Source organism: Heterocephalus glaber, unplaced genomic scaffold, assembly GCF_053883595.1.
Source record: "Heterocephalus glaber isolate CG9 unplaced genomic scaffold, H.glaber_assembly_v1.0 deba00000071, whole genome shotgun sequence".
Classification (NCBI taxonomy): domain Eukaryota; kingdom Metazoa; phylum Chordata; class Mammalia; order Rodentia; family Bathyergidae; genus Heterocephalus; species Heterocephalus glaber.
Genome location: NW_028258137.1, coordinates 16,254,881 through 16,282,850, shown reverse-complemented (window position 1 = coordinate 16,282,850; position 27,970 = coordinate 16,254,881). Strand labels below are relative to the sequence as shown.

Genomic DNA, 27,970 nt, shown 5'->3' with positions numbered 1-27,970 from the left:
ACTTACTTTCTTGTTACTTTAGCTGAGCTGAACGGCAGGCAGGTGCGCGGGCGGTAAATCTGCTATTGCCCTGAACTTCCTTTGTTTTGTTTTATCGGATTGGCCCGGGTGGGGTTAGTGGAGGGACAGCTTGAAGCCAGCAGCCACAACAGTGCATAGAAGGTGGAAGCTAAGTGGCCTTAACTGTTTCTTATGGTGCTTTCTATCTAATCTGTCTGTTGCTGACCTTGCCTTCCCACACGCCTGAGCCCTTGCCTGGTTCTGCGGGGCTCACCAGAACCTTCCAGACCGGGCTCCTTCCCCTTTGTCTTTGGCCAGGGCTCCCTCTGCCGGCTCTGTATCCCCCAGAAGTGTGTGGAATTCTCAGATGCTCAGACTGGGCCAAACGGCGGAAGCAAAGTGAAAACTATTTCACCATCATTTGATGGATCTTGGGAGAAAGAAACGAGACATATGTGACAGAATTAAGGTTTTATTCATCAAGTCCATTGCACCCCAGCTTTCTAAGAGCACTGGCTGGGTTTATTATGTTTGGGGGGCAGCTGAGGGGAAGGAAATGGGGGAGATAAGGGTAGGACAGATTTGCTTTGTTATCTCCAAAGCTATGGTGGGCAGTCCTGTTTATACACGAGGGATGTTCTACTTCATGTCCCACTAGTTCTCATTCTAAGGCATTCATCAGGCGCAAGCCCACTGTGGCCCACTGCTGATTACCTGGTAAATCCTTGCTCCTACCTGTGGCAGGTGGATGGCTTAGGTGGCCCAGTGACCCCACCTGCAGAGGCTTCCCCTTGAGTGTGGGCTGGTCTACTTGTCCATAGGAAATGGCAACAGTGGTGGGATGTTGCAGTTGAGATTAGAATGCAAGGGACTGTGACCCGCTTCTTGCCGGTTGCCTCTCCCTGAGCCCTTCCTGGCTGAGCACTGTGAGGAGAGACCCTGTGGCAGGGGACTAAGAGGCTGTGTCAGTGGCCAGCAAGGAACAGAGGCCCTCGGTTCAGCAGCTCTGAGGATTTGAATCTTGGAACTGGGTCTTTTCCCCCACTGTCCACCACAGCCTGGTGGATGCCTCCACTGAAGCCTGGGGGTGACCCCAGCAGGGGAGTCAGGTAGGTCCCATCTGGGCTCCCGAGCACAGAAACTCTGAGGTAACAAATGTGTGTGGTTTAGGCTGTTAGATTTGATGGTGATTTGTTGTGCTGCCACAAATAAGAGATACACTACCCTAGGTTAGATCAGACAGCCTTGGATTAGTGTCTCTTCCAGTCCTGGTTCCTGAATGTGGCCATGATTTTTAATAAATAAAAGAGCCATTGGGCCAGGGATTTAGCTCAGTGGTTCCGGCGCCTGCCTCGCAAGCACAAGGTCCCAAGTTCGATCCCCGGTACCAAAAAAAAAAAGCCATGGCATGGAGATTCTCTGTGGATAAAAAAACAAAAAACCCAGCAGTACAAAGAAAAAGCCAACATCCTCTCCTTCCTTTTCTCGGGGGAAAGAGAATACTGGGAAGTTGGTGTCACTTCGGTCCTTCTCCAGTCCCTTTGCTTGGGGTCTGGCCCGGCCTGTGACTGTGGCTCCCAGCCGTGAATGTCATTACTGCTTGTCTGGGCCTCCAGCCAAACCCAGCGGGTAAGAGTCACGTCCAGTCTCTCAAGGACAATTTTGAGACCATTTCCTGTGCAATTAAGGGGTGAGTGGCAGGGTAGACGGTGCTATTATGGCAGTAAATTGGGCTGAAGGGCAGACAGTCTTTGCAGCCCCAGATTGCCACCGAGGTGGTTTAAGGGCACAACGCCTGCCTCAGTAGCAGCCTTCGTGGAGCAGCAGAGTCCTACTGGGCCGGGGTGTAGAAGAGATGCTTCTTCCAAGAGGGCATTCATTTCACCCTGAACTTCTGGATTGCACAGTTGAGCTTGCCAATTGCCTGTAGTTGGTTCACACTGGTTAAAACATAGGGTGGATGAGAAGAGGTCTATGCCCCTCCAAAAGTGTGTCTGTGCCACATGCCTGGGCATCAGCTGTCTGCCACAGGAAGCCTCTGGATAAATATCAAACAGGGAAGAGTGTGGGAAAGGGGCGGGTGAAGGGAAAGCAGCTCTGAAGAGGTGGTTCGGCCCAAAGACCTGAAGGGTGAGGAGGAGCCAGTCAAGTGCCACGGGGTATGCAGAAGTTGGGCTATCAGGTGCAGTAGTCTTGAGTGGGGAATGAGGCCAGGGGTCCTAGGCGTGGGGAGGGCTGGGGTGAGGAGACTGGTGGTCTAGAGTGGGTCCAGCTCGTGCAGGGACCCGTGGGCCCTGGTGAAGGGCTTGGATTTAAATTCTGAGAATAGAAGGCAGGAGCGGGGTGACCTTGCTTACAGCTCATCAGGATCACACCGCAGGCAGCGTGGGGTGCGGGCTGCCCGGACTAGAGGGGAACAGGAGGGTGAGGCCATTCTGTGGTCCCGCCCCTGCCAGCCGTCACAGCCGGGGGTCAGGCATTGACTTCCTTGTGGAGTGGAAAATGGATGAACATGTGCTGTCTTGGGAGATGGGGTTGATTAGATTTTACCAGTGGATTGGAAATGGTGCATGGGGGAAAGAGCAAAATCAAGGATGACTTCTGGATTGTTGGCTTGAGAAACTGAGGTAACAGTCCCATCTATTCTGATGCAGAAGACGGTGTGTGTGTGTGTGTGTGTGTGTGTGTGTGTGGTACAACAGAGAAAACAAAGCCACACTCCATTCTCCTAGCATAACACAGGTGAGGAAAGTTTCATAAAGGTCTTAACGTCGAAGGCAGAAAGAGCCCACGAGGAGCAGCAGTTTTCCAAGGTGGAAGGCAGGTGGAGGACTGTAACAGATCACGCAGGGCACGCTGCATCCTGAGTGGATGCAGGAGTGAAGCGAACCGCTTCCTGTCACAGAGCCCTTGAGAGGCTCCACATGTCGGGCAGCAGGAAGGCAGGAGTGGGATTAGGGGCTAAAAGCAGATGGAGTCATTACATCTGCTACACAGGACCTGCACATCCACGTCCTCTCCCAAACCCACACAGCTCCGCTGCTGCCCTTCTCCAAAGGCTTGGGGGACTTCTCAGGGTGAGAGGTCCAGGGCTGAAAATGGAGAGAGTACAATTTGAAACTTGAAATGGAGGAAGAGATCTAATGTGAAAGGAAAAAATAGAAAGGTAATAACAGTGGACCCTCAAGTTATAACTGGCCTGACATACAAACAACTTGGGTTAATTGGGTTAAGGGAAGATTCATCTGCCTCTTGTTATCTATAGCGTGTACCCAGGTAAACATCCAGATCCCAGCTGTATTGACTTACAGCCGACTTCAGTAACAACCAGCCCCCGGGAACTGATTTGAATTCCTAAGTCAAGGGTCCACTGTAGAAGTGTATGAGAGAATAGATTTGGAACCTTGAGCTGGGGAAGGAGTTTTTTTTTTTTATGGCACTCACTTTTATTTAGCTGATACCTAAAAACTATATATATTAGTGGGGTACCAATTTATGTTTTGATATATATGTATATCATGTAATATTTAAATCAGGTTAAACATTTATTTCCCCATTTATCATGTGCTTATGGTAAAACTTAAAATCTTTTCTGGGGTTTTGCAATGTATGTTACTGTCACTATAATCATCCTGCTGTACAATAACACCCTGATCTTTTTTTAAAAATTGTGTTCTCTTTTAAAAAAAAATTAATTTTATTGGTATATTTTATTTTGTTTTTATTTTTATTTTTATTTTTTTGGTACCGGGGATTGAACTTGGGTCCTTGCACTTGTGCAGCAGGCAGTGAAACCACTGAGCTAAATCCCTGGCCCATGGTATATTTTAGATATACGTAATGATCACATTCATCATAGGAAATTTGTACCTGTACATGATATATCTTGGTAATGCCCTGAACTTCTTGCTCCTGACAGTGACTCAGTATCACTGACCAGTATTTTCCCCTTCCCCTTCCTTCCCCAACATATTCTCTCTGCTCTCTGGGAACCATGTTTGTCAGGACTTCTTTTTTTTATTAAGTTTATTGGTACATTTTAGGTATACAATACATTTACATTTATCATTGGGTACTTGTACCTCTATATGATGTATCTTGGTTCTTAATTTTTTCCCATTCCCTGCCCTCCCTTCACCCCTCCACCCTTCCCTATTTACAAATACTTTGTTTCCATTTTTTCCTTTTCTCATATTTTTTCTTTTTCCTTCTTTCCCCACCCCTCCACTTCCCCTACTCCTTTAGATCTTTTCTTCCTATTTCAATGATCAAGTATACATTTTGATCCTTATTCACACTTTTAGTTTTTCACACCAGAGAAACTATTCAGTATTTGCATGTTTGTCTTTTTATTTCACTTGAGAGTATGGCCTCAGTGTGCATCCATTTAGCTATAAATGTCTGTAGTTTCTCTTTCTTTATAGCTGAGTAGTACTCCATCTTGTAAAAAAAACACATCTTCTTTATTCAGTCTCCAGTTGATGGGCAATTAGGCTGTTTCCAAGCTTTCGCTATTACAAACTGTGCCGCTATAAACATTGGTGCACATATATCACTGTGGTGTGATTCTTTTAATTGTTTTTGGAAGATACCCAGCTGGGGAATAGCTGGGTCAAATGGGACTTCTAATCCTAGTTTTTTTTTTATACTGGGATCAAACTTAGGTCCTTGCACTTGCAAGGCGGGTGGCAGAACCACTGAGCTAAATCCCTGGCCCTCTAATCCTAGTTCCTTGAGGTATCTCCATACTGATTTCCACAGTGGTTGCACCAGTCTGCACTCCCACCAGCAATGGAGAAGGGTTTCTTTCTCCCCACAACCCTGCCAGCATTTGTTATTGGATGATTTCTTAACAGCAGCCATTCTTTCTGGGGTGAGGTGGAATCTCAATGTTGTTTTCATCTGCATCTCTCGAATGACCAGTGATGTTGAACATTTTTTCATATATTTATTTGCTGCTTTTACTTCTTTGTCTGAGAAATGTCTGTTCATTTCAGATGCCCATTTTTGGATTGGGTCTTTATATTTGGGGGCTCTGATTTTTTTGAGTTCTTTATATATTTTAGATAGTAGACCTTTGTCTGAGGAACAGCTGGTAAACATTTTTTCCCACATTGTAGGTTGTCTGTTAGCTCTGTTGGTGGTTTCTCTTGCTGTGCAGAAGCTTTTTAATAAGATGAAATTCCACTTGTTGATTCTTTGTGCTAGTTCCTGTGCTACTGCGGATTTGTTCATAAAGTCTTTTCCTATGCCGAGGTCTTCAAGAGTTCTCAGGACTTCTTAAATATGATTAACAAAGCACTATGGATAGGGAAAAAATTGAAATTTGTCTACATCAAAATAAGAATTTCTGGCCTATGCAGCCTCCCACTAGGAAAGTTAACAGATGAGACTGAGAGAAGATAGTTGTCACACAAAACAGACACACAAGTTGTATCCTCAATATTTGGGGGATTTGTCTAAATCAACAGGAAAAGGAAACTCAATTGGAGAAAAAAGGGCAAAAGAAACAAGCAGCAATTAGCTAGGCATGGTGGTGTATCTCTATAATCCCAGCTACTAGAGAGGCAGAGGCAGGATTATTGCAAGTTTGAGGCCAGCCTGGGCAGCTTAGTGAGACTCTGTCCCAAAAATAATAAAAGGGGATAGGGATGTAGCTCAGCATTCTCGGGGTTCAACCTCTCCTTTGCACCCCCCAAAAGCTAGGTGCAGTGGTGCAAGCCTGTAATCTCAGCACTCTGGAGGCTGAGGCAGAAGAGTATGAAGTCAAGGCCAGCCTAGGCTACATAGCCAGACGAAGGCCATCTGGGGCTACATAGCAAAGCCCTATGTCAGCAAACAAACCAAAAAGACTGACCAATCCCCACAAATAAACAAAACACCAAAACAGCAATTCATAGGAGAGAAAATAAACATGGCTGTAGGTGAGAAAATTATTATCTAAGTAGCATTGATGTGGGCTGGGTTATTTAGACTATACTCAGTCATAGAGTGCTTACCTAGCATGCATAAAGCCTTGAATTTAAACCCCAGCATCACAAGACAAATAAACACTGAAATACTATTGCACTCATAAAATTTGTAAAAATTAGAAAGGTAATAATGCAGTGTTAGGTTGACAAAAATGGCAGTGGAAATGACAATAATACTTGCATTGTATATACTCTGCAGGCTGTTCAGAGCCCCTTGCATGTCATATTTTGTTCAATTCTCCCAACAGCACTACGAAGTAGGTAGTTTTATAGTTTCCATTTTACAGACCAGGATACTGCGGCAGGGAGTTGCTTTAACAGTTATTAAGCTGTAGGTCTTGGATTCAAAGTTAGGCATCTGACTCCAGAGTTTGGTCTACACTGCTGAACTCTCTGCTGGGAAATGTATCCCTCATGGACTGTGAGAGCAGTAGAAGTGACCACAGCCACTCCCTGGGCCAGCTAGTCCTTGGTGACACCTATATTCTATGTTCCAGACAATTCCTGGTTGTGGTCTCCATTGAAACTCTTGCTCAGGTCCTTATGACACTATTTAGTGGCATTGTTTGTATGTTGGACAGGTGGAGGCGGGCCAGGTGTCTTGGTTGCTTTCTCTCATTGCTGAGACAAAATACCCAACACCCAAAGTTAAAGGAAGAAAGGTTTATTTCAGCTTACAGTTTGTGGAAGTTTCAGTCCTTAGTCAGCCAGTTCCAAAGTAGGGTGTCATGGCAGAGGGTCGTCACAGAGGAGAAACAGTCCATGGTGTGGCAAGGTAGGCAGAAGGCAGCAAGCAGCAGCAGTGGCAGGAGCCACAGCAGCAGCCTGCCTTCCCTCTCCCCCTTTATATTCCATACAGGCTGTAAGCCTATTGATTGATGCCACCCACACCCAGGGTGAGGCTTATATTATCCACACCTTAATCTCAGGATCACACCCTTAATCCACGTTTGAACATCCTAACCCAGCCACCTTTGAAACTCCCTACCTGTGACCACATGAGCCTTTGGATGACATCTAGATACAAACCGTAACACCAGGGGCCAGATGAATAAATTGCAGTGAATGGTTGCAATGGACTACCGTACCATGTGCAGCACCAGGAGAGGCTAAATTATGTCCTGATAATCAGAACTCTGGAAACTCAGTGAGTGAACATAGTTTTATTTCTTGCTTACATCAAATCTAAGGCAAGGCAAGTGTTTCTCTAGGATATCTCTTCTTCCTAAGGGAACTCAACCATTAGGCTGCAGCCTGTGTGAGGTACGTCTTTCCTCTGTCACCAAAGCAGAGAAGAGCCTGGAGGGACTTTTCACTGTCCCAGGCTGCTCATATGTTTTTATTGTCTGGGTCAGGACCAAGTTCATGGTCCCCTCTGATAGCAACGTGGGTGGGAAGTATAGTTAGCAAAATGTCCAGGAAATTTGAAATGGTATTTGTGAATACACAGTATGGTCTCTCCTACAAGGAACTGAATTAAATTAAGGCATGGAGGCACATGCCTGTAATCCCAGCATGTAGGAGGCTGGGGCAGGAGGATTGCTATGAGTTTGAGGCCAGCCTGGGATACACAGACCCTATCTCAAAAAAAAAAAAAAAGGAATTAAGTTCTCTGAATAGAATGCCTTTATCCGTACAGCAACAAAGATAGATTTTTGTGTGTGTGTGCTGGGTTTGAACCCATGGCTCTACCATTGGGCTACACCTAAAGTCAAAGATACATCTTTAAGGCAGATTTGAATTTTTAAAAATGGTAGGAAAGAATGAGATCTAAGGAGAAATATTTTATACATAAAGAATATGCACATATAAAATTATATTATGTTCCTGAAGGATTCATCATGTCTAGGGACACTTATTAAACACATTTCAAATGGCTATCTGGTGTGTAGTATATGTGTGTGTGTGTGTGTGTGTGTGTGTAGCGGGTGGTTAGAATGGCAGTGGAAATCAGGATAAAAGCAAAAAAGAAAACCAAGAGAAGAACCTTCAAGATGATGATGATGATGATGATGATGATGATGATGATGATGATGATGTGAGCCATGAACTTCAAAGTAAGATTCATGCACCTCTGCACATCTGGGGTTCCTCTCCCAGACGGGTAACAGTCACATTGAGTATGGATGTGAGAAAGTAGGTGGGAGGAGCAGTTACGCAACCACAGGGATGGAACAGGAAGACAGACGATGCAGGAATGCGGAGGGGCAGATGTGACAGATGAGCCTCCTGGTACGTTCAGCAGGACCCGGTGGCTGAGGGTGAGCAAGGACCAGCAGGGCTCCCACATGACGCTGGGTGGGGCTGGTATGATGAGCCAGGATGTGCAGTGAAGAGGAGGAACAGTATTGGGATAGAGGTGTCAGACAAAGATGCAGGACTCTTTACAATACAGTATTTGAGATAAGTGGACTAAAATGAAGGTCTAGAGGAAACAGAAAGAGGGGCCAAAAGGGTCCGAGAGAAACAGGTATGATTTGGGATGGAAGAGGTCAAGTCAAGTGAGGCAGGCATCAACTGGACTGGCAAAGCCAGGGCTGATGGTGACATCAGTGAAGGACTGTAGTGGAGTGGTGGTGGCAAAAACAGATGGTATCTGATTAAAGAAGTGCCTGGTAGAGACAGAAGAGAAGGCAATGGGCATAGAGCACTGTTTGCAGAAGGCTACCTGGGATAGAAGGGTAGAGAAAGGACTCTATGGGGGAAACAGGATGCAGTGTGAGGAGAATGAGAATCGAGTGTCCGGGTGCTAAGGGGAGGAGGCAGGGATGGCACAGGGATTGAGAGGAGGACGGGTACGGGGCTAGGGTTGGGGATGGGGTCGCATGTGCACGGGTGGGACCTGGTGCTGAGCTGCAGGAGCTGTGGAGAGGGAAGACACTCGTGGGGTGTAACAGACATGAAGGGATGAGATAGAGGGAAAGGATTTCTTAAAGATGACCCAGAAGGCACTAGCCATAAGCACAAATATTGATAGATTTTTTTTGAGGTACCGGGGATGGAACTCAGGACCATGAGCTTCCAGGCAGGTGTGGCTCCACTGAGCTAAATCTCCGGCCCCAAAACCGATAGATTTGTTTTCATCAAGATAAACTGATTGAGGCTTTTCCGACCTGTCCTCTTCCAGGAGTTCCCAATGTGTTAACCCGAGGGGAAAGGGGAGAAGTGGCTGTTCCTGCTCTCTAGGCCTCCTAGGAAACAGGAAGTTGCTCCTCTGGCCACATTCATGTGAATCTACAGAAAAGGCGAGGGAACAGGCACTGTGCAGAAAAGAGGCCACAGATGTTACCCAGGCAAAACGAGGAGTGGGCGGCGGGCTCTTGGTGGTATAAATAAATAGTGCAGGATTCTTGCCAAAAGAACTAATGTACACATCATCTGCTTGAAGCCCAGATAGCTTTCTCAGACTCAGGAAACAAAATGATCAGTAAAAGATGGAAGCTAAAGGAGGTGCCCGGGTCCTACTGAAGTGCCCGCGCTCCACCCAGATACACACACACGGGGAGACCGGGAGAGGAGCCTGAGCTGGGGGAGCCTCTGCCCGGGGGTTTAAGGCACAATAGCTGGGAGAAGACAAAAAGATTTCTGGACTAGGAAAAAATGGATTTTTCTGTATCAGTCTCTACCTTCCTTCCACATGTGCAGGAGCCACATGGAGAATATTTTCAAAACACAGACCCCCCCCCGCAAGTGCCCCGAGTTCGATCCCCAGTACCAAAAAAAAAGTATCCGTCAAGTAGCCCTTGAAAGAGGTTTGTCATCCACACCTCTCTGTTGGGGCTGGGGACGAAGCTGTGGTGGACCTCACACAGCTGCTGCGTGAAGAGGGCTGTTCTTTATGAACTCTAGTCTTGCTGAGTTTTCCTGACGAGCAGAGGAGCAGATACAAAGTGAAAACGACTCTAACGGGCTTTGGGGGATTGGGTATCCGTGGGGGGCGGGCAGCGGTCACAGAAACAGGACTGGCGAGGTGGGCTCAAGTCCGTTTGCACAGGTTTGCAAGAGCCAGTCGTTAAACTTTCTGGAATCTGTTAGCCATCATTAAAAATTAAACTATAGGGGCCAGGGTGTATTACAGCTCGGTAGTAGAGCACCTGTCTGCCACGTGCGAGGCCTTGGGTTCAGTCTCCTCCACTGGAAAGAAAGAAACGGAACTCAGGAGCGATACCAGCACGAGGAACGCCAGAGCACGAGCTTGAGAAGAGCAGAGGAAACCAGGCAGGAGGGTGGCAGAATAGGGGCAGGGCGGAAGGCTGGCAGCTTGACTCAATCTTTTTGCATCCATACACTCTCCAAATTCCTTCAAAAACCTTGTATGGATGGTTGTTCTCCAAGGCAGAAGGGGGCATGAAGGTACTGGGGAGTTCTCAAAGCTGAACTGGGAATCAGCTCTTTGGTAAAAGGTGAGATCAGTTAATGGCGCCACCTAGTGTCTAACAACAGACTTCTCCGAAGAGGCCGGGTCAGAAAAACATCCCGGCAGCGGAAACACACTGATGTCCATGGTTTCTTTCTTCCTTTCCCCTTATCTTCTTCCCACATTAACCTTTCCCTACTTTCTGAGCCACATTTTATCTAGTTTCCCAACAAAAATAGTAATAATAATAAATAATAGTAATACATATTATTATTAATTTTTTTTTGTAGACAGGATCTCTCTATCCCAGGTTGGCCTTGAACTTGCAGCGATCCTCCTGCCTCAGCCTCCCAAATGCTGGGATTACAGGTGTGCACCACCATGCCCAGCAATAGCCGTTAATCTAAAAAAAAAAATCTCAACTTTGTGTTGTTTCCAGGCAAAAATGGATAATTCTGAGTTGAATGGCAGAGGGATATGCAAATCAGTACTAGTCTCTATTAAGTATAATAATTTCAAATGAACTTGCTTAGGGAAATTGTAAATTTTTTCTCTTGTGGGTCATAGGAATCAAATGTTTCTCTGCCTTCACAACATGTCCCTTGCCCCTGCCATTTCCTGAGACAGGGTCAGCAAAGCACTTCTGTTTTGCAGTATTGGGAATTGAACCCAGGGCCTTTGCACTGAACTACATCTCCATCCCTTTTTCTTTTTTTCCATTCTTTTTTATTTTTATGTTTACATTTGAGACAGGGTCTCACTAAGCCCCTGAGTTGCCCAGGCTGGGCTTGAACCTGCCATCCTGCCCCAGCCTCCCAGTGTGCTGGGGTTACAGGTGTGTGCCATCATGCAGGTCGATGAAGTACTTTGTTAGCATGTTGTAGTTTAGCAACCTAATTCACTTCCAAGCTTTATTTCTGGGAGTTTCTATTTTTTTCTTTTTTTTGCAGGGAAATGGTAGAAAAAAGGGCTTCTGATAGCCTCCCAGTGAATGGTATATTCTGTTCTGAGCACCGGTGTTAGTCATTTATTTTCAAGGCAGAAGATGAAGGGTCGTCTAGAAACTGGAGAAAAATTCTGGGCCTAATTCCTGCTTGAGAGATTTACTTTACTGGAGAAGCAGTGCATCCGGCACCTGCCTCGCAAGTGCAAGGTCCCGAGTTCAATCCCCAATACCCAAGAAAAAAAAAGAATTAAAGAGAAGCAGTGCAGGAGTTGTCAGTGACGACTTCCTTATATCCTTTAGATCATTTAACTGATGGGTTGGCCCAAAGCTCTTGTTCCAGTTCTGACAGTTTCCATGTTTTCAGTGAGGATAACTAATGCATACATGCAGGGATTTCAGATGCTGTGAAACAGAATGCTAGCAAAGAGTAAATACACCTTCTGTAAGGGTGACGGGTGCAACCCCGACCCTTGCCCTGAATGTGCTCGGAAACGGAAGTGAAGCTGATGTCCAGCTATGGAGTGTGGACCCAGCCTCAGGCACACTTTTTCAATGTTCTCAAGTAAACCAAGTTATTTAGAATGTTGTGAGCCTGCCAGCCTACACAAGCATAAGGCTTCGTTTTAGGAGTGGGCCATGAGTCTGGCAGTCAGTCAGCTGCCATTTGTAAGGGGAGACTTCAGCCACAGCGTGGGAGGCTCCTGCTCCTACGCATGACAGCGTCAGTGTGGCCTTGGAAATGTGCCTAAGTGGCTCTACAAGGCTAGAAGCTATTTTTGTTAGAAATAGAAGGTCCTGTTAGAAAGACAGAAGTCCATTTTGGCAACACACAGGTCAGACAATTAAAGCTAACAAGGCTTGGATATTTTCTTCTTAGCTGCTCAATAGAACACTGATTTACTAAACTGTGACAAGCTTAAATTCCATGGCATCGCACCATTTCACAGGACCCCAGGACAGCTTTTTCCTCCTCTATCAGTACTGTGGAGTGACCAGGGAGGACCGAGCCACATCTCCAGCCCTTTTAATTTTACTGTGACAGGGTCTTGCTAAGCTGAGGCTGGTTCCAAACTTGTGATCCTCCTGTTATCTCCCCCACACCTCAATCCAATTGTAGCTGGGTGTACAGGCATGAACCACCACACCTGGCCCTCAGAAAGCTTTTTAAGTCAAATCACACGATTAAAAGGCAGTCCTGAATCCTGTGTGGCTTTAATTCAGGTGGGTACTTGCTCCCTTCACCTTTACATCTGGGACCACTTTGAGGCATTCTAACCTCATGAAATGGTTTCTAAGATTCAACTGACTTTCTGTGCTATTTTATGGTACTCTTTAAATTTTTTGAACACTGAGAACCCATGCAGTGCGTTCCAGAATTGTGAAGCAGGTTCTAATTGTTCAAGAAAGGAAACTAATATCCAGGTACTACCTACCATATGTCAAATGATCACCTACCTGCTTTGCTCCCTGAGAAGCCCTGTGCATGCACTCTAGGAAAACCTTATTCTTAGTAACATCCCTGTCAATCTTGTGGCCCGATGTACCCAAGACCTGCTTCAGTGGCAGATAAGTATGTGCCATATGAGAAACTTCAACCTCCCACTTCACAGGTGAGGAACCAAAGCACAAACTAGAATCCGGGGTTTCCAGGTCACCAAAGGGCTCTCCTCACTATAGCAGGCTGTTTTTATCTTATCTCAAGGATGAGACCCTGTCTTTTTTCTTTCTAGTACTGGGGATCAAACTCAGGACCTTGCACTTCTGAGGCAGGTGCGGTGCCACTGAGCTAAATCCCTGGCCCTGTGATCCTGTCTTTCATAAAAGATACCAGATCATTTTTTGGGGGTGGGGGGCTACTGGGGATTGAACTTGGGACCTTGCGATTGCGAGGCAGGCAGTGCAACCAGAGCTAAATCCCCGGGCCTTTTGTTTTGTTTAGACAGGGTCTTGCTATGCACAGTGGACCCTTGACTTGGTTCCTGAGGGCTGGTTGTAACTCAATACAGTTGGAGATCTGGATGTTTACCTGGGTACATGCTATAGATAAGAGGCAAGTGAATCTTCTATTAGCATAATTAACCCAAGTTGTTTGTATGTCAGGCTGGACATAACTTGAGGATCCACTGTAGTTTATGCAGGCCTTGAACTCACCATGTATACAGGGCTGGCCTTGAACTTGCAGTGATCCTCCTGCCTCAGCCTCCCCCCTGCAAAGATTTCTAAAGAATTCAAGGCAGCTTTAATCAAAGGTTATCTAGCTTGCTTCTGGAAACAAGGAATCCCTCTCCCGAAGTCACAAGCCATTAGAACACAGACTTCAAAAACCCAGCCATTTAACTGGGTGTCTGCAGGCAAACAGGATATGGAGCTAGGTCTTGAGTCCTGAGAATGCTAGAGCTGCAGGTCTGGAATGTGGCAAGGCCTGGAGTTCAGTGTCAGAACTCCAGGTGTGAGGAGGCAGAGAAATGGCGGGACTCATGCATTCCATTTAGCAACTCAGCACATTCCTGAAAACGGACCCCAAGAATCTTTCAAGACAGGGAAGAGTCAACGCCTGGTTTTACAGATTAAGAATGAAGAGCACCAGACGCTGCCTTCACTTCTCTTAGTTTGGAGCCTGAGCTACCACATTCCCCCACGCACAGGCCCCATGCCCCTTGATTTTCATGGAATGCCACACAGGAGCGGCTGGAGGGAGGGCTCTCACCAGGACAGTTTAAGAAAACCCTCAGGTGCACGCTGATTTAACTGATAAGACTTTAATTTACAAGTTTAAAAAGCTACTTTTTTTGTTTTTGTTTTTGAGACAGGGTCTCTCGCTGCGTAGATCAGGCTGGCCCCTTCCGCCTCAGCTTCCCGAGTGCTGAGACGACAGGCTTGCGCCACCATGCCTGGCTAAAACATCTGCAAGCTTTACTTTTTCTCCTTTTTCTCTTCTTTCTTTACATCACTCTTTTCCTTATCTTTATCTTTCTCTTTGTCATCTTTTCTATCCTTTTTGCTCTCTTCTTTTTCCTGCCCTTCCTTCTTCTCCGCATCCCGGTTGGCGATCTTGTTGTTGATGAGGTTGTGCAGGGCAACCACGGAGCGGATGAGAGAGGCCAAGTACACCACCACCATCTGATCGTTGGTCTTCAGGTAAAAGGCCTTGACGAACTCCTGCAGGCTGACGTCGGGCAGCAGGTTAAAGACGTCCTGCAGCTGGTAGATGATCTGGTGGTTGATGGGCAGCTTGCCTGTGGCTACTTTTTCCAGGTAGCTCCGGATATCCAGCAGCTTGGAGTTCAGTCCCTTCAAACCATGGACCTGGTTAGTGATCCGCTGGGACAGAGTGCCCACGGTGGTGTCTTTGATGTCCCTGTAACAATCCACAATGAAGGCAAGAAAAAGCGTCAGGAACCATGCTGCCACACAGCTTCTCCTGTTCTAAGGACACACCTAGCTTTGTGGGGAGGGGCAAGTTTTCACAAGATATGTATTTCTCCTTTTTTGGAAGTATTGGGGATTGAACCCAGGGCCTCATGTATTCTAGGAGAGCGCTTTCATCCTCAGCCCTAAAATGTAACTTCTCTATTTGATACAGTTGGATATAAATCACCCCAATTTTGGTTGTTTTTTTTTTTTTTTGGTACTGGGGATAGAATTTGGGACCTTGCACTTGCAGGGCAGGCGATGGAACCACTCAGCTAAACTCCCGGCCCTCAATTTTGTTTTTATTGGTGGGGGTCCATATTTTATGTTTCTCATTACAGCGCATTTTTCAAAAGATTATAAGGCAAAGCTACAATGAAATTTAGAAAATACTGCTTAGGTCAACAGTGTAGATCTGCCTGTAACTCTGGGTGATCTTGTGTTAAGGAGCTCTCTCAGCTGAGTGTGGTGATGAACGCTTGGTTCCAGCACCTTGGGGCTGAGGAGAGGATTTGAGTCTGAAGCCAGGCTAGGCCACACAGTGAGATCTTGTCTCAAAAACCCAGAGTTCTCCAGCTCACTTTTCTGGTCCTATAAAGGACGGCACTTTCTCTGCCTGCGTTTCTAGGATGTTTGAGAAGCTCATATCCACCAGGAGTAATTTTCAGAACTGGGAGAAACCTTATCGGCTGATACACACTGACTTTCTCAAGTAAGGATTAGACAGAGGGAGGATTTTAAAACAAAACCCACCCCGAGATGATTCTCTGAGGAACTCGGGTTCTTTACCCTGAAGCACAGGCCCAGACTCATTCCACATACCTGTCCTTGTCACATCACTATGCGGATTCCTGGACAAGGTATGCTCCAACAGTCACACAGCCTTACTCAGGTGACTAGAGATGGCACAGTCTTACGATCTCGAGTAACAGATAAGAAATCAGGCCCAGAAAAGTTCTGGGATTTGTTCAGAATGAGAGGATCATCTGTGGACAGCCAGGACCAGAACCCAAGCTCAGGTCTCCAGACACCTGATCTGGCCCCGTGGCCCGCTACAGCCTCTCAGGCAGCTGCGGCCCCGAGGCTGTGCCCGGCCTCACCGTAACAAGTGCTCCACTCCCACTTCCTCGGCCTCCTCCGCGCCAATCTCACTGGTCACGTGTTCGAATGTTTTTGAGGTTGGAGTCCCATCCTGGGAGAAGAGGCTTAGCTGTGGTTATTTACTTCCAACAAGCAAACTGGTGCCATGACCCCTCACACCGTCTTCTCTTCCTACCAAGTGGCCCGCAGCAAGGGGGGTTCTGGTTTACTTTGAAAGCTCTGCCCTCAAGGCTCAAATCACTGCAGCAGCACTCAGGGACAAGGCCTGCTGAGGTATTATTATTATTTTTTTTATTTTTTATTTTTTTGGTACCAGGGATCGAACTTGGGTCCTTGGGCTTGTGCAGCAGGCGGTGAAACCACTGAGCTAAATCCCTGGCCCTGCTGAGGTATTGTTAGCTTGTTCACACGTCCTACTGGCTGCTAGACTGTTTTCTGACTATTTATTTATTTATTTTTGGTACTGGGGATTGAACTTGGGACCTCGTGCTTGCAAGGCAGGTGCCGGAACCACTGAGCTAAATCCCCGGCCCTCTGAGGATTTGTTTTTAAAAGAAAAATACTGATATTCCCTCAAGCCCAAGCTGGGGATGGATGCTCAGGGACATCTCAGTTGATTTTTTTTTTTTGGTACCCGGGATCAAACCTGGGTCCTTGTACTTGCAAGGCAGGAGGCGGAACCATTGAGCTAAATCCCCAGTGTCAGCTGATTTTTAATGTATATAGTTCTATAATGGAAAGGATACAGAATATCTGCATTTGAGGCAAGCTCATGCCAGAAAATACAACTTTTAACTGTTAATTGTCCCTTGGGCCAAATGATACCAGCATACCAAAAACAGTGTGGTCAGAATAACTGGCTTCCTGGTGGTCTGAATGAACCACAGGATCTGCTGGAGGAGGGGGTTCACTGGATCACCTGGAGAATCTGTGGTGGGATCTGAGAGACACTCTGCTCAGACACAGTGCCACAGCGGCCGTGCTTTCTGGGAAGCCTGCAAAGATGTTTTTGAGAGGCTCTGTAGCCAGACTCATGCATGGAACATGGGAGCTGTGGGATGCTGGGCAAGTGATTTAACTTACGCCATGTGCTGCAAATGTTGGCTGTTACTTTTTAATTTAAAATAGGATAGTGTGACCACTACAAGGGACACTCTCCTATGCTCTGGACAGTATGAGGGTCAGGGCCTTTCAAAACCTGACAGGACTCTCGGCAAGCTTTCTAGTTACTAATTCTGTTTACATTCTTGCACAACCCTTAGATCTCCTTTTCTTTCTTTTTTTCTTTTAACAGTGTATTGCTTTTATTTGGGGGCCTGGAGGTGGGGGAAAGACAACATGGTGAGGGAAGAAATCAAGGACTACAAATGCAGGCACAATTATTAAAACAGTAATACACAAAATGAGTAACTGGCATCATTTTCTTAGGAGGACTTGACTCATGGAAGAAAAACTTTAATCAGTTGCAAAAACATTTTTATGAAGTAGAGATTGGTTTCAGTAATATTCCTAGAGAGTATGATCTAGAAAGTGGAGGCAACTGGATGTGAAATTCTGGTGGCAATATAATAGAACAGTCCCAGATTATTAGGCAGAGGCCAACACCCAATGAGGACAAAAGCCTTGTCTGGGGGGAATTTCGGACGATACCTGCAGAAATATTACACTGTGCATGAACCAAATTGAATTATTTCCACAAGTGTTGTAAAGTTTCATACAGTAAAACTTTTTTCTGCATGCACTTCAATTTCACAGCAAGGGTGGCACAGAATAACTGAACAAAGACAGCATTCATGCAAGATGTCTAACTCCTTGACAGAATAATGCATATAAATGATTATACTGTCATTACCTCTAGGGCTTTCTGCAGCTACAAGGTGGTGGTTATGGAAAGCATGGCCCCTGGTATCAATATCTAGAAAGCACCCACCACCTTCTATGGGTGTTCTCTTTTTGCATTTTTTCTTCATTTTTCTTAATCAACTCTGCTGTTGTTGCTGCTTCTTAGCAAAACTGGTAAAAACAAAATTGTAACCACTGAACATAGCACTCTGGCAATCAAGACGTTTAAAACCTTCAATCTTCTGGGGTGAAGAAAGCACTGTGTGTCATTTAGAACTCCGGTTAACAAACAAGGTGGTCACAAATTTTCCTGGCTTGAAGACTTCTACAACTTTCCTGATCAGGTCATCATAGGAGGTCTGACTTAAGTTTGTTTCAAAGCTAACATAAGAAAACTCTGGTTCTGGAGCGATGTGAATAGTCCAATAAGTTCCACCCGATTTCATTCCATTCACTGAATACCCACACAGATTGAACAGTGTGGCATCAATGACAGAACCTGGTATCAGGTCACGAACTCCACTCTCACGAGTGAATCCTTTGCAGTAACACCATCTTTCATGTAGAACTGGTCCATATCTCCTGGATCAAGCTCGTTCATCAGAATTTCCAGGGTCTGATCTGGGTGACTGATTACTTGACTCTGGGAAATCCAGAGTATACAGATACCAAAAGTCAGAATTCCTATGTCCCATACAATATGCTGCTCCATTTGGGAAGACTGCATTAAGAAACTCTTATTTCTTCCTGGAAATTCCAGTGTGGGTATCCTTGGTGAGAAGGCTTCATGAAATTCTTACGAGAATAAAAGAAGCTTTGAATCAAGTCAAACCCAATGTGATCCCTGGCAAGCTTCAACAGGGGAACCAGTGCTTTCAGTAAGAGGGTGGAACCACCTGTCTTCAAACTGAGGCCTGGGGATTTAGCTCAGTGTGGTTCTGCCACCTGCCTCGGAAGTGCAAGGACCTGCATTTGATCCCCGGTACCCCCCCAAAAAAGAAAGAAATGTCTCTAGGAGACAAACATGCTACACTGAGTACATAAGCTTCCTGCTTCTCAGTTTTTGTCACCCTTATGATTGAACATTGCATGTCCTTCAAAAGTACATCCCACTCAGATCTCGAGATAGTGTGAAGATTCCCAGATCCCTGGCTGGTGTCAGGTTGCTGACGGGAGAACCAAACCTCCAGCTTCTCAGTCTCTTCGAAAAAATGTGCCGCTTCCATCACCGTGAGACTAGCAAACAACCAACAACTACAGAAAATCAACTAAATTACTTCTCCCGCCAATGCTGCCGCTGCTGCTGCAGATTGTTCCAGCTGTGTTGCTATAAAGTTCAGGTTCCTTTTTTTGCTATAATTTTATATTAACTTTTTTAAAAAAAGGATTAATAAAATTTTCCCGGCTTTTTTGTTGGAGCAAAAGTTGAACGTGATGGGCCGGAGATTTAGCTCAGTGGCACCGTGCCTGCCTCAAAAGTGCAAGGTCATGAGTTCTATCCCCAGTACCGGGGGTGGGGGTGGGGGGGGGAGTTGAACGTGAGTCTGTTTGGAAACAGAGGCAGATACAGTTCAGTCTCTTGTAGTCCGGGGCTTTCCCGTTAGAGAGTAGAATGAGCGCTAATGTCACTGGCCATACTGTGTAAGTCTCCTTTATTTTCTACTTAAAAACATCTGCTTCATTGGTGTGTGTATGGGTGTGTGTGCAGCCTCAAATTCCTTTTCTAATGTGGCAGGGTTAAACATTAAAATCAAGTGGAACAAGACCAGGAATTAAAAACCTTATCATAACAAGCAATAATTTTAGTTCCAAGCTTCCTGGGGCTAAACAAAAACAGAAAACAGGGCTAGTGTAAAGATCATGTGCAGGAAGCTATACTAAAATATTCTTTTCCAAATTTTAAGGATAAGCAATATATATCTAAATCCCCAAACAGACTATAATCCGTCTCTCAAGCTCTTAACTTTAGATATCCTAAGTACAAATTCTCTCTCTCTCCCTCCTAAAGTTCTACCTTAGAACATGAATTCAATTTTCCTAGAAACAGAGAAAAGCTATATTCACTTTTATACTCAGTGCAAGTAAGGTGTCAAGCAATCATGAAGATGGGTCTTGCTAGCTTGTTCTTGGCACCTCCGACTTAACTCTCTTTGAAAACCCAGGATTCGGTCTGCAGGGGCTGGAAAACTTTGGGGAGAAGGGACACTGGCATGGAGGAGGCTCAACAGTGGCTGCTGCAGAGGTTAGGACCAAGCTCAGCAGACTGTATTTCCTGTGCCTAAACACCTCTGAGTGTCATCTGACTACCCTAGGCTTCGATTTCATTTGTCAAAGGGTATTTTAGCTTTCTTTAGTCCTGTATATTTCTATTTTTTGGTACTGGGGATTGAACACAAGACCTTGCGCTTGCAAGGCAGGCATGGTGCCACTGAGCTAAATCCCTAGCCCCTAGTCCTGTACATTTCTAAAATCTGGCCACTCAAAAACTCAAGGGGAAAAAACTCAAGATCACACTGTCAACAGAAATCAATCACCTTTGCTTTGTTAAAGGGAAAGGATTTATTGACTTGAAAATGGAACAAGAAAGAACTGCTCAGTCAGCTGCAAGTCTAATCTGGGCTTACAGCAAGTTGACTTACATCATGAACTTCCTCCATGGAAATGTAGGCTTCTGTGGGCAGCCCCAGGTCCTTTGGCTTCACGTCAATGATGACCAACACCTGGCAGAAGAACACAGCGTAGCAGGCCACTTTACACCCAACACAAAAGTGGTAATCCCAGCTATTCTTCTAATGACCACTGGAGCAGTTTCATTCATTTACTCAGAAAATAGAATTTTCAGCAAAAAATGAGTTTTTATTTCAAATTATCCCATCATCTGCTCCATTCTTCACTCCCTTCCATTAACAAGCTGAGAGGACATGCCGGGGATTTAGCTCAGTGGTTCCACTGGCTGCCTCTCAAGCACAAGGTCCCGAGTTTGATCCCCGGTACCAAAAAAAGAAAAAGAAAAAAAGGCAATCAGTCAAGTCAGCAGAGATTTCAATCCCGGACTCCCCACCAATCAGACCTTACACCGTGAATCTCATTTTTCTCGTTTGTAAAGAGGATATAATTACGGAGAGGATTAAGTCAGTCATGTATCTGGCAGTTAGCAGGCATTAACTGTTATTCTTTTCTAATTAGATTACTAAATCTATTAGGTAACTGCCCAGAACACTACAAATGAACACACAGACTTACAGAGGAAAAGCAGTGAACTGACTCACTACCCAAATCCTTCTGAGGATGCCCTTGAATTGGCTGGTAAAGAAAACATGTTATTCAGAGAGCACTTACTGAGTTAGGGCAGTATCTTTTCATGAGTTCATTGATGGCGATATCATTCTTGTGTAGTTTAGGGCCTGTGTGGTACCACCCCACTATTCTTTCTCTGGCTGGGAAGGAAAAAATTAGTTAAGATTTAGGTGTTTCATGAAAATTTATACAACTTGCTTAAGAAAAATAAGTGTATTAGGAGTTAAGTCCTCTGTCTTCTTGAAAATTCCAGACATCTACTTTAGACTTTGACATCTTATGTAATCTAACCCCCAAAAGCAGACTTCTCAGGAAATAAGCAGTGTGTTAGCCAGGTGTGGTGGAACACACCTATAATCCCAGTAGTCTGGGAAGGTCAGGCAGGAGGAGTGCAAGTTCGAGCCCAGGCGAGGAACTTGGTGGGTCCATCTCAAAATTAAGACAAACAAACAAAAAGCACCGCCCCCCCCCCCCCCAAATGGCTGGGGACATAGCTCAGTGTGAAGTTCCAGGGTTCAATCCCCAGTACTACACAAAAATTAAAAAGCAAACCCAAAGCAGTACTGCATATGATCCAGACATATCTATTATCCCAGACTACTTAAAAAAACTAGGCATACATGAAACAACTAGAGAACTATTCCCGGACAATGTATAAGCAAATCCAAGTTCATGTCACATACATGGCAACTGAGCGTTGGAGGAATAAACACTACCAACAGTGTAGTTTCTGTAATGCAATTAAGATAAAAGTGATACATGCTGGAGGTACTAAAGGTCTAGCTCTTTGCTTTTCTGCTGCAAAGGACGCAGCTGGACTACTGACCATCAATTAGTATCCTAGTTTTTCATTTACTCTAGTTCAGTCCTCTATTGCCACTAGTCTTACTTAAGTCTCGCTAAGGGAAAAGGACCCTGACATTAACAAAGAAGACAGTATGTGTTTAAAACACATATGCAAACACATGAACACACATACCCACGCCAATGTCACGCCATCATAACATCTAAGAAAGGCAAGACTTACCATTGACTTTCTTAAACATTCCATACATGTTTTCCAAATAGTCATGGTCTAAAAACCAGACAGAGTCATCTTTGTCATCTTCATCAAAAGGGACTAAACAGAAAGACAAAAAAGCAAATTAAGATTTAGTTGGGCTGGGGATTTAGCTCAGTGGTTTCATCGCCTGCTGTGCAAGCAAGCACAAGGACCTGGAGTTCAGACTGGAGTTCGATCCCCAGTACCAAAACAAACAAACAAACAAACAAACAAACAAGATTTAGATTAGGGTGTGAGCTAGAAATCTAGAGCACAGGTCTTGAGTAGCAGTCCCTAGACCAGACCTGACTCACTTTTATGTCTTTAATTTGTCTAACACAGTAGTAAATTTTGAGTTGCACTCATTCAAAGACAGAATTTATACACAAATCCAGATTTCCAGCTTCTCTTAAAAATCTAGAAGACCTGGCACCTGCTGGGTGGAGCCTTTAAAAAAGGACAAGTGCTTTCCAGTTTGCTAAAATCCCCAGCAATGTGTAATATTTCCCATTTGGGAAATTACATTACTGGCTGGTCCTCTCAGACACCAGAGTTAGTGACCTCTAGTCCAGAAGCCAGACCAACAATTACTTTGTTCTTCATTGTTGCTTCTTTGATCATAAAAGCAATGCACAGAGCATGAAGGTAAAGTTCTTACACACTGGCTACTGCTGCTATTGTACTCCAACAGCAGAGAAGCACAGCTGCAATGCTACCACAAGGCCCATAAATTAAAAACATTTACTGTCTCGTCTACTGGGCAGCCTTTAGGCTCCTGTTTCAATATTTTGGCAATTAAGAACCTTTGGGCTGTGGTAAAAAAAGTGCTAATGAATGTTTATTTTTTTAAAAAGTAAACTGACATTTTAAGCATGCTCGGAAAAATGTAGGTTTTTAAATTTTTTTACCTGCAAAACTGTTGGATACATCAAGTACTTTCTTTTGCCATGATCCCAAAAGCACACCAACAACGCGCTTCTGGTTTCCAACCTTGCCGATTCTGAGTGAAAAAAACATGCACAGATACACACACCCAACAATTAGATACTTAATGGCAAATACGCTCAGTACACCTGGAGTTTAGTTTACCTGGGAACTCACCTCCCTAAACTAAACAGGGTTGGATCATTTTGGAATAACTGCAAGGAGGAATCCTAACTCCTTACTAATGCGCCCTGACCCTTTTTACCTAACCACGGACTGCAAGTAACGCAAGCTTGGAAAAATCTCAAACTATCTTTTTCCTTCGTAGCTTTCCTTTTCTCTTTTAAACTTTACTCATTTTCTTTATCCTCAAATTTCTTCTGGGATAAAGATGCTAGCAGTTTCGTGCCTGGCTTCCAGGTTGCCAATTCTTTTCCAGATCATCTGCCCTATATCTACAAGCCTCAGCTGACCTATTCTTTGTAAAGCCTAGGAGTTTAGGAGGTGTTTTGCTTCAGTGGTATAAGTGTACTACTTTCGGCCTCTCGGGCTTATTTAGGGAAGGATTTCCCACATTTCAAAGGAAACTTCTCATGGGCTTTTATTTGGATCTACAAAAATTCATTGGTTTTTAAAAAACCCTACATTTCTTATGTGGTAAAACAGCTAGCGGTGTCTGCTTGCACTCTGCTCTAAGTGTCTGAACAGAACTGGAAGGGTGCTAGCTAGCTCCACTAGGACTCTAGAATCTTCATGGAACAGGAGAGTTTTTATTACCTACCCTGTGAGGCTGGGGTGCTTACAAGCAGTGGAACTGAGAGGGGACCCTAAACCTTACCTGTCTTGAGTGAGTTTTGGGGTCTGGCTGAGTTATACAACGCATGACACAGGAGTAAGGACAATTAGCAAGCATGACTTTAGTGTATGTACTGCCCAGGCAAGCACAGCAAGCACTTCAAAGCAGAAGCGCCCAGATGGGTCTTTTCTAATTCAATTATCTTGTAAAAATTTCTGAACACGTGCAACAGTCTAGCGGGACGAACAGCTGAAAGAGCAAAGGGGGACCGACCCACAAGCTTACGATGTGATCTACTGGGAGGTTTTCTCACCTTATTCATTAATGCCAAAAACTCCAACTCGTCTCATTTTTAAAAAGAAAAACCGGCCACCTCACTTACATTTTACTACAGTCAAACCAGATTCTCGCTTACAAAGGATCACGGGCTGACAGCACCGCCCATACAGGAAACCTTTCGGAGTGCTGAGCGCGGTATTTTGGAATATCGGTACGAATTTCCGAATTTCGGTATTTCGGAATATCGAATATCCGTATTTCAGAATATCAAATATCGGTATTTCGCAATTTCGGCATTTCAGAATCTCCGAATATCGGTGTTTCGGTGACGCTTTCCTACGTGGTGGTGCGCGGGACGAGCTCGGCGGCGGATGGGCGCGAGCCTGGCCCCCAGGCAATAGCATCAAGCAATTTCGGTATAACGAACAAGCAGTCCAGGCGTCGGAACGGCGGCTGGGTCGGGGGGTGGCTCTGGGCTACTGGGCTTCACGAACCCAGGCTGGTCTGCGCCCGTCTGGGCCGCTCGCCGCCCCACCTGCGACCCCGGCCCGCCCGCGGCCGCCGCGCGGTCCCCAGCGTGCCTGTGACTCAGCAGCCCGGCGCCGCCGGCCCAGCTAGGCCGCCCCGCGCCGCCAGCCTCACCGGTTAAAATGATCGACCACGCTGAGCAGAACCAGGGGGTGGACCACCACCTTCTGCACCGCCAGTTCCGGCATCACGGCACGCCCCGCCCTTCGGGCCCAGCTCCAGCGACCCGCGAAACACCGTAAAACGTTGGATCTAACACTGATTCTCCAAGTAAAGGTTCTCCGTTTCCGGTTCGGCAGCCGCCGCTCAGCCTTTTTCCGCTCCCATAGTGCTTCGCGCGGCGTGCCCGCACTGTCGCTAGGACTGCCATCTTGAGGAAGGAAAAGGGCTGGAGAAAGGCGGGGCTATTTTGGGTTCCACGCCTAGCGATTCCCAAGGTTTGAAAGCTAAAAGAACCCTAGAGCGAGGTAACGCTTGTTTTGGCGTTGAGTCTGCAGAGGCGTTTCTTCTTTATTTCTTCCCAGTCCTCTATCCTACCGCTCTGAAAACTAGAAAAATAGTCAGAAAAACGTAAATAGTAATAATTTATTATTTCAGAAAATGTCCACCTTGGCTTCAAGTCAAAGTCTTCCAGGGTGTTTTAGAGGATTTTTATCAGCAATGTTTGTTTTTGAACTCTTTGGGCATCCAACCCAAGAGTGAGTGAGCTACCACTGATTTGCATCCCAGGCCCCTATACAGAAACTTTAAAGTGTTTAACTTCAGAGAATGCTTTTAGTGTAGATTTGAGTAATTTATCTTGTTACTTTCACTGTTGAGGAATTTCCTCATAATCTTTGCTATGTACACTTTGCAATCAATGAATGAGACAGCTTGGGGATTTCTGTCTGTCTTCATGTTAACTTGCTGTGTACACAGGGCCAGAAGAATGTAATTTGGGCCAGACTGTAGAGGTTGCTTTTTGAAACTTACATAAGGGGTGAAGAAAAGATGGGAAGCAATAAGCTATGATTTCATATTTTGCTGGGAAAGAGAAACATGAAGATTAAAATAGGAAATGTGGGAGGCAAAGACTTAAGCTTATTTGTAGAAGGAGAGAAATTACATTAAATTTAATGCAGGTTTATATTGTCTTATTTAAACTTGCTGTTTCTTTCTTTTTTTTTTTTTTGTGCCGAGGATCGAACTTGGGACCTTGCACTTGCAAGGCAGGCGGCTGATAAACTTGCTGTTTCTGTTAACAAAAATGATACAGTATTTCTGCAGTATGAATTACTGTATTTACTTATTGTTTGTTTTGACTTTATCCAGCCTTTACTTTCCCTATATTACCAGAGGATTTCTCCCAGAATTTTGGCTTCTTATCCTTTCAAAGTAGACTCCTGATCTTTAAATGTCAAGGAACACATACAGTTTCTCTTGCACTTTTATGTGTGTGTTGGTGTTGGTGGTGAAAAACATAAAGAGAAGACTGGCATTTGGGCACCAACGATAAAATTAATGTAGTCAGGATTTGTCATGTGTCTATACTAAAAAATATCCATGTCTTCTGTCTGTAACTTGGCTTTCTGTTTAGGTTTTATGCTCTATCCACAAGAAAGTAAGGGCTGGCTCTATTCATTATTATTCAGAATTAATTAGAAACTCAGTGCTGTCTTTAACAAGAAAGCTATATAAGTGTTAATTTTACAGAAAGAAAACCAGGAATTACTGAACCTGTCTACTGAGTGGCTATAACATGCCAGTCCTAAAACATGTTAGCATTCAAAAACAGCTCATTCCTTTAATTACTGCTTCCCAAACTGTGGTATGCCTGTAAATCACCTGAAGGTCTTATTGCTATACAGATTCTGAGTCTGTAGGGTTGGGATAGAACCTGAGGTTCTGCGCTCCCAACAAGCTTTCAGGTGAGGCCCATGCTATGTTAATAAGTCTTGAAACAACTTAAAGTATTTTTCTGATTTACAAATGCAAGTTGTTGCTCAGATATTACTCCCATGGTGGGCTTTCCCTGACCACGTTATTTAAAATTCCACCTTCTTCCCACTACCTGTTTCTGCTTTAGTTCTCTCTGGACTATTTGCCCCTTTTTTAAATTTTTGGTACTGGGGATCGAACCCCAGTCCTTGTGCTTTCGAGGCAGGAGACGGAACCACTGAGCTAAATCCCCGGCCCCCTATTTGCCATTTTTGAACACACTGTAGAATTTAACTATTCTATTCATTGTCTTTTTCTCCTTATTAGAAGGTAAGCTCCTGTTCAGTTTACTTTTATATCTGTGGTGTGTTGAAAAGTGCCTGGCATATAAGCAACACTCAGTAGTGATTGTCTGAATGAATAATTAATACACGAGTGACGTGGAACAACAATGAGGCTCAGACATAGGAGAGGACCTTTCCATGATTCCATAGTTGGTAAGAATCAGTCCTGGTATCTGTGCTCCCAGTTCTTGTACTTCAAATTGTACCACTCTGAAGCAAAAGAATTGCATTTATTTCATTAAGACGGTGAATTTCGAGCACCTGGAAGGAAGCTCCCCCGCCTCCATCCCAGGCTCCTAGGGCAGAGAAGCTCAGCCGGTCCCAGCACCCAGAAGGAAGCTCCCCTGATGCCATCCCAGGCTCCTAGGGCAGAGAAGCTGAGCTGGTCCCAGCACCTGGAAGGAAGCTCCCCCACCGCCATCCCAAGCTCCTAGGGCAGAGAAGTTGAGCTATGTGGGTGCCAGAACCACCCCCTCCCGTGGAAATGAGAAGACACGTACACAGGTCTCAAAAACAGACTTCTGGATCACCTGCAGCAGTCCCAAAGGGAAACGAGATGGAACAATCTGATACTCAACCACCTGGACTCTCTGAACAGGCAACAAAAGAGGATCTGGGAAAAATGAAATCAGAAATAATTACTCAGATAACAGCAAATATTTTGCTCATGGTGCAAGACATGATTAATAAATCTAGAGAGGACACAGATAAAAAAATAGAGGATCTGAGGAACATGATGGAATCCCAACATAGGAATCAAATGGAATCCATAAAACAGATACAAACAGATTTCCAGGAGATTAAAAACTCCATCGAAAGTCTGCGTAGCAGAATGAACCAATGTGAGGATAGAATTTCACATATAGAAGATAAGATTGCAATTAGTGACCAGGAAAAGAAAAATTGCTTTAAAATTGTAAGGGAACACAAGAAATCAATCCAGCAGCTGCTAGACAATGCAAAGAAGAATAACATAAGACTGATTCGAGTCAATGAAGAAGGAGGAGAGAGTGCAGATGACAAAAAAAAAACCAACAAAACTGTTCACAGAAGTGATGGTAGAAAACTTCCCAAGGAGGGGAAAAGAACTTGACATACAGATAAGTGAGGCATATAGGACTCCAGCTAGCCTTAATCAAAAAAAAAAATCTACACATAGGCATATAATAGTTAGGATTCCAGAAATCCAACAGAAGAACAAAATTCTACAAGAA

The 27,970-nt window shown here is 44.9% G+C and overlaps 1 protein-coding gene and 1 pseudogene across 1 annotated transcript; both read right to left on the bottom strand.

Annotated features, from left to right (window-relative positions):
* Positions 1 to 14,018: 14,018 nt before the first annotated feature.
* Positions 14,019 to 24,819, bottom strand: Psmd7 (proteasome 26S subunit, non-ATPase 7). The gene is made up of 7 exons (XM_004842931.3): positions 24,610 to 24,819; positions 22,877 to 22,968; positions 21,954 to 22,046; positions 20,969 to 21,066; positions 20,269 to 20,349; positions 15,787 to 15,878; positions 14,019 to 14,633 (listed from the first exon to the last, which is right to left on the bottom strand). The coding sequence occupies exons 1-7, from the start codon at positions 24,681 to 24,683 to the stop codon at positions 14,189 to 14,191; spliced, it is 975 nt and encodes a 324-aa protein (XP_004842988.1). The 5' UTR covers positions 24,684 to 24,819; the 3' UTR covers positions 14,019 to 14,188.
* Positions 17,588 to 18,532, bottom strand: LOC101709451 (S-adenosylmethionine decarboxylase proenzyme 1 pseudogene; annotated as a pseudogene).
* Positions 24,820 to 27,970: the final 3,151 nt, after the last annotated feature.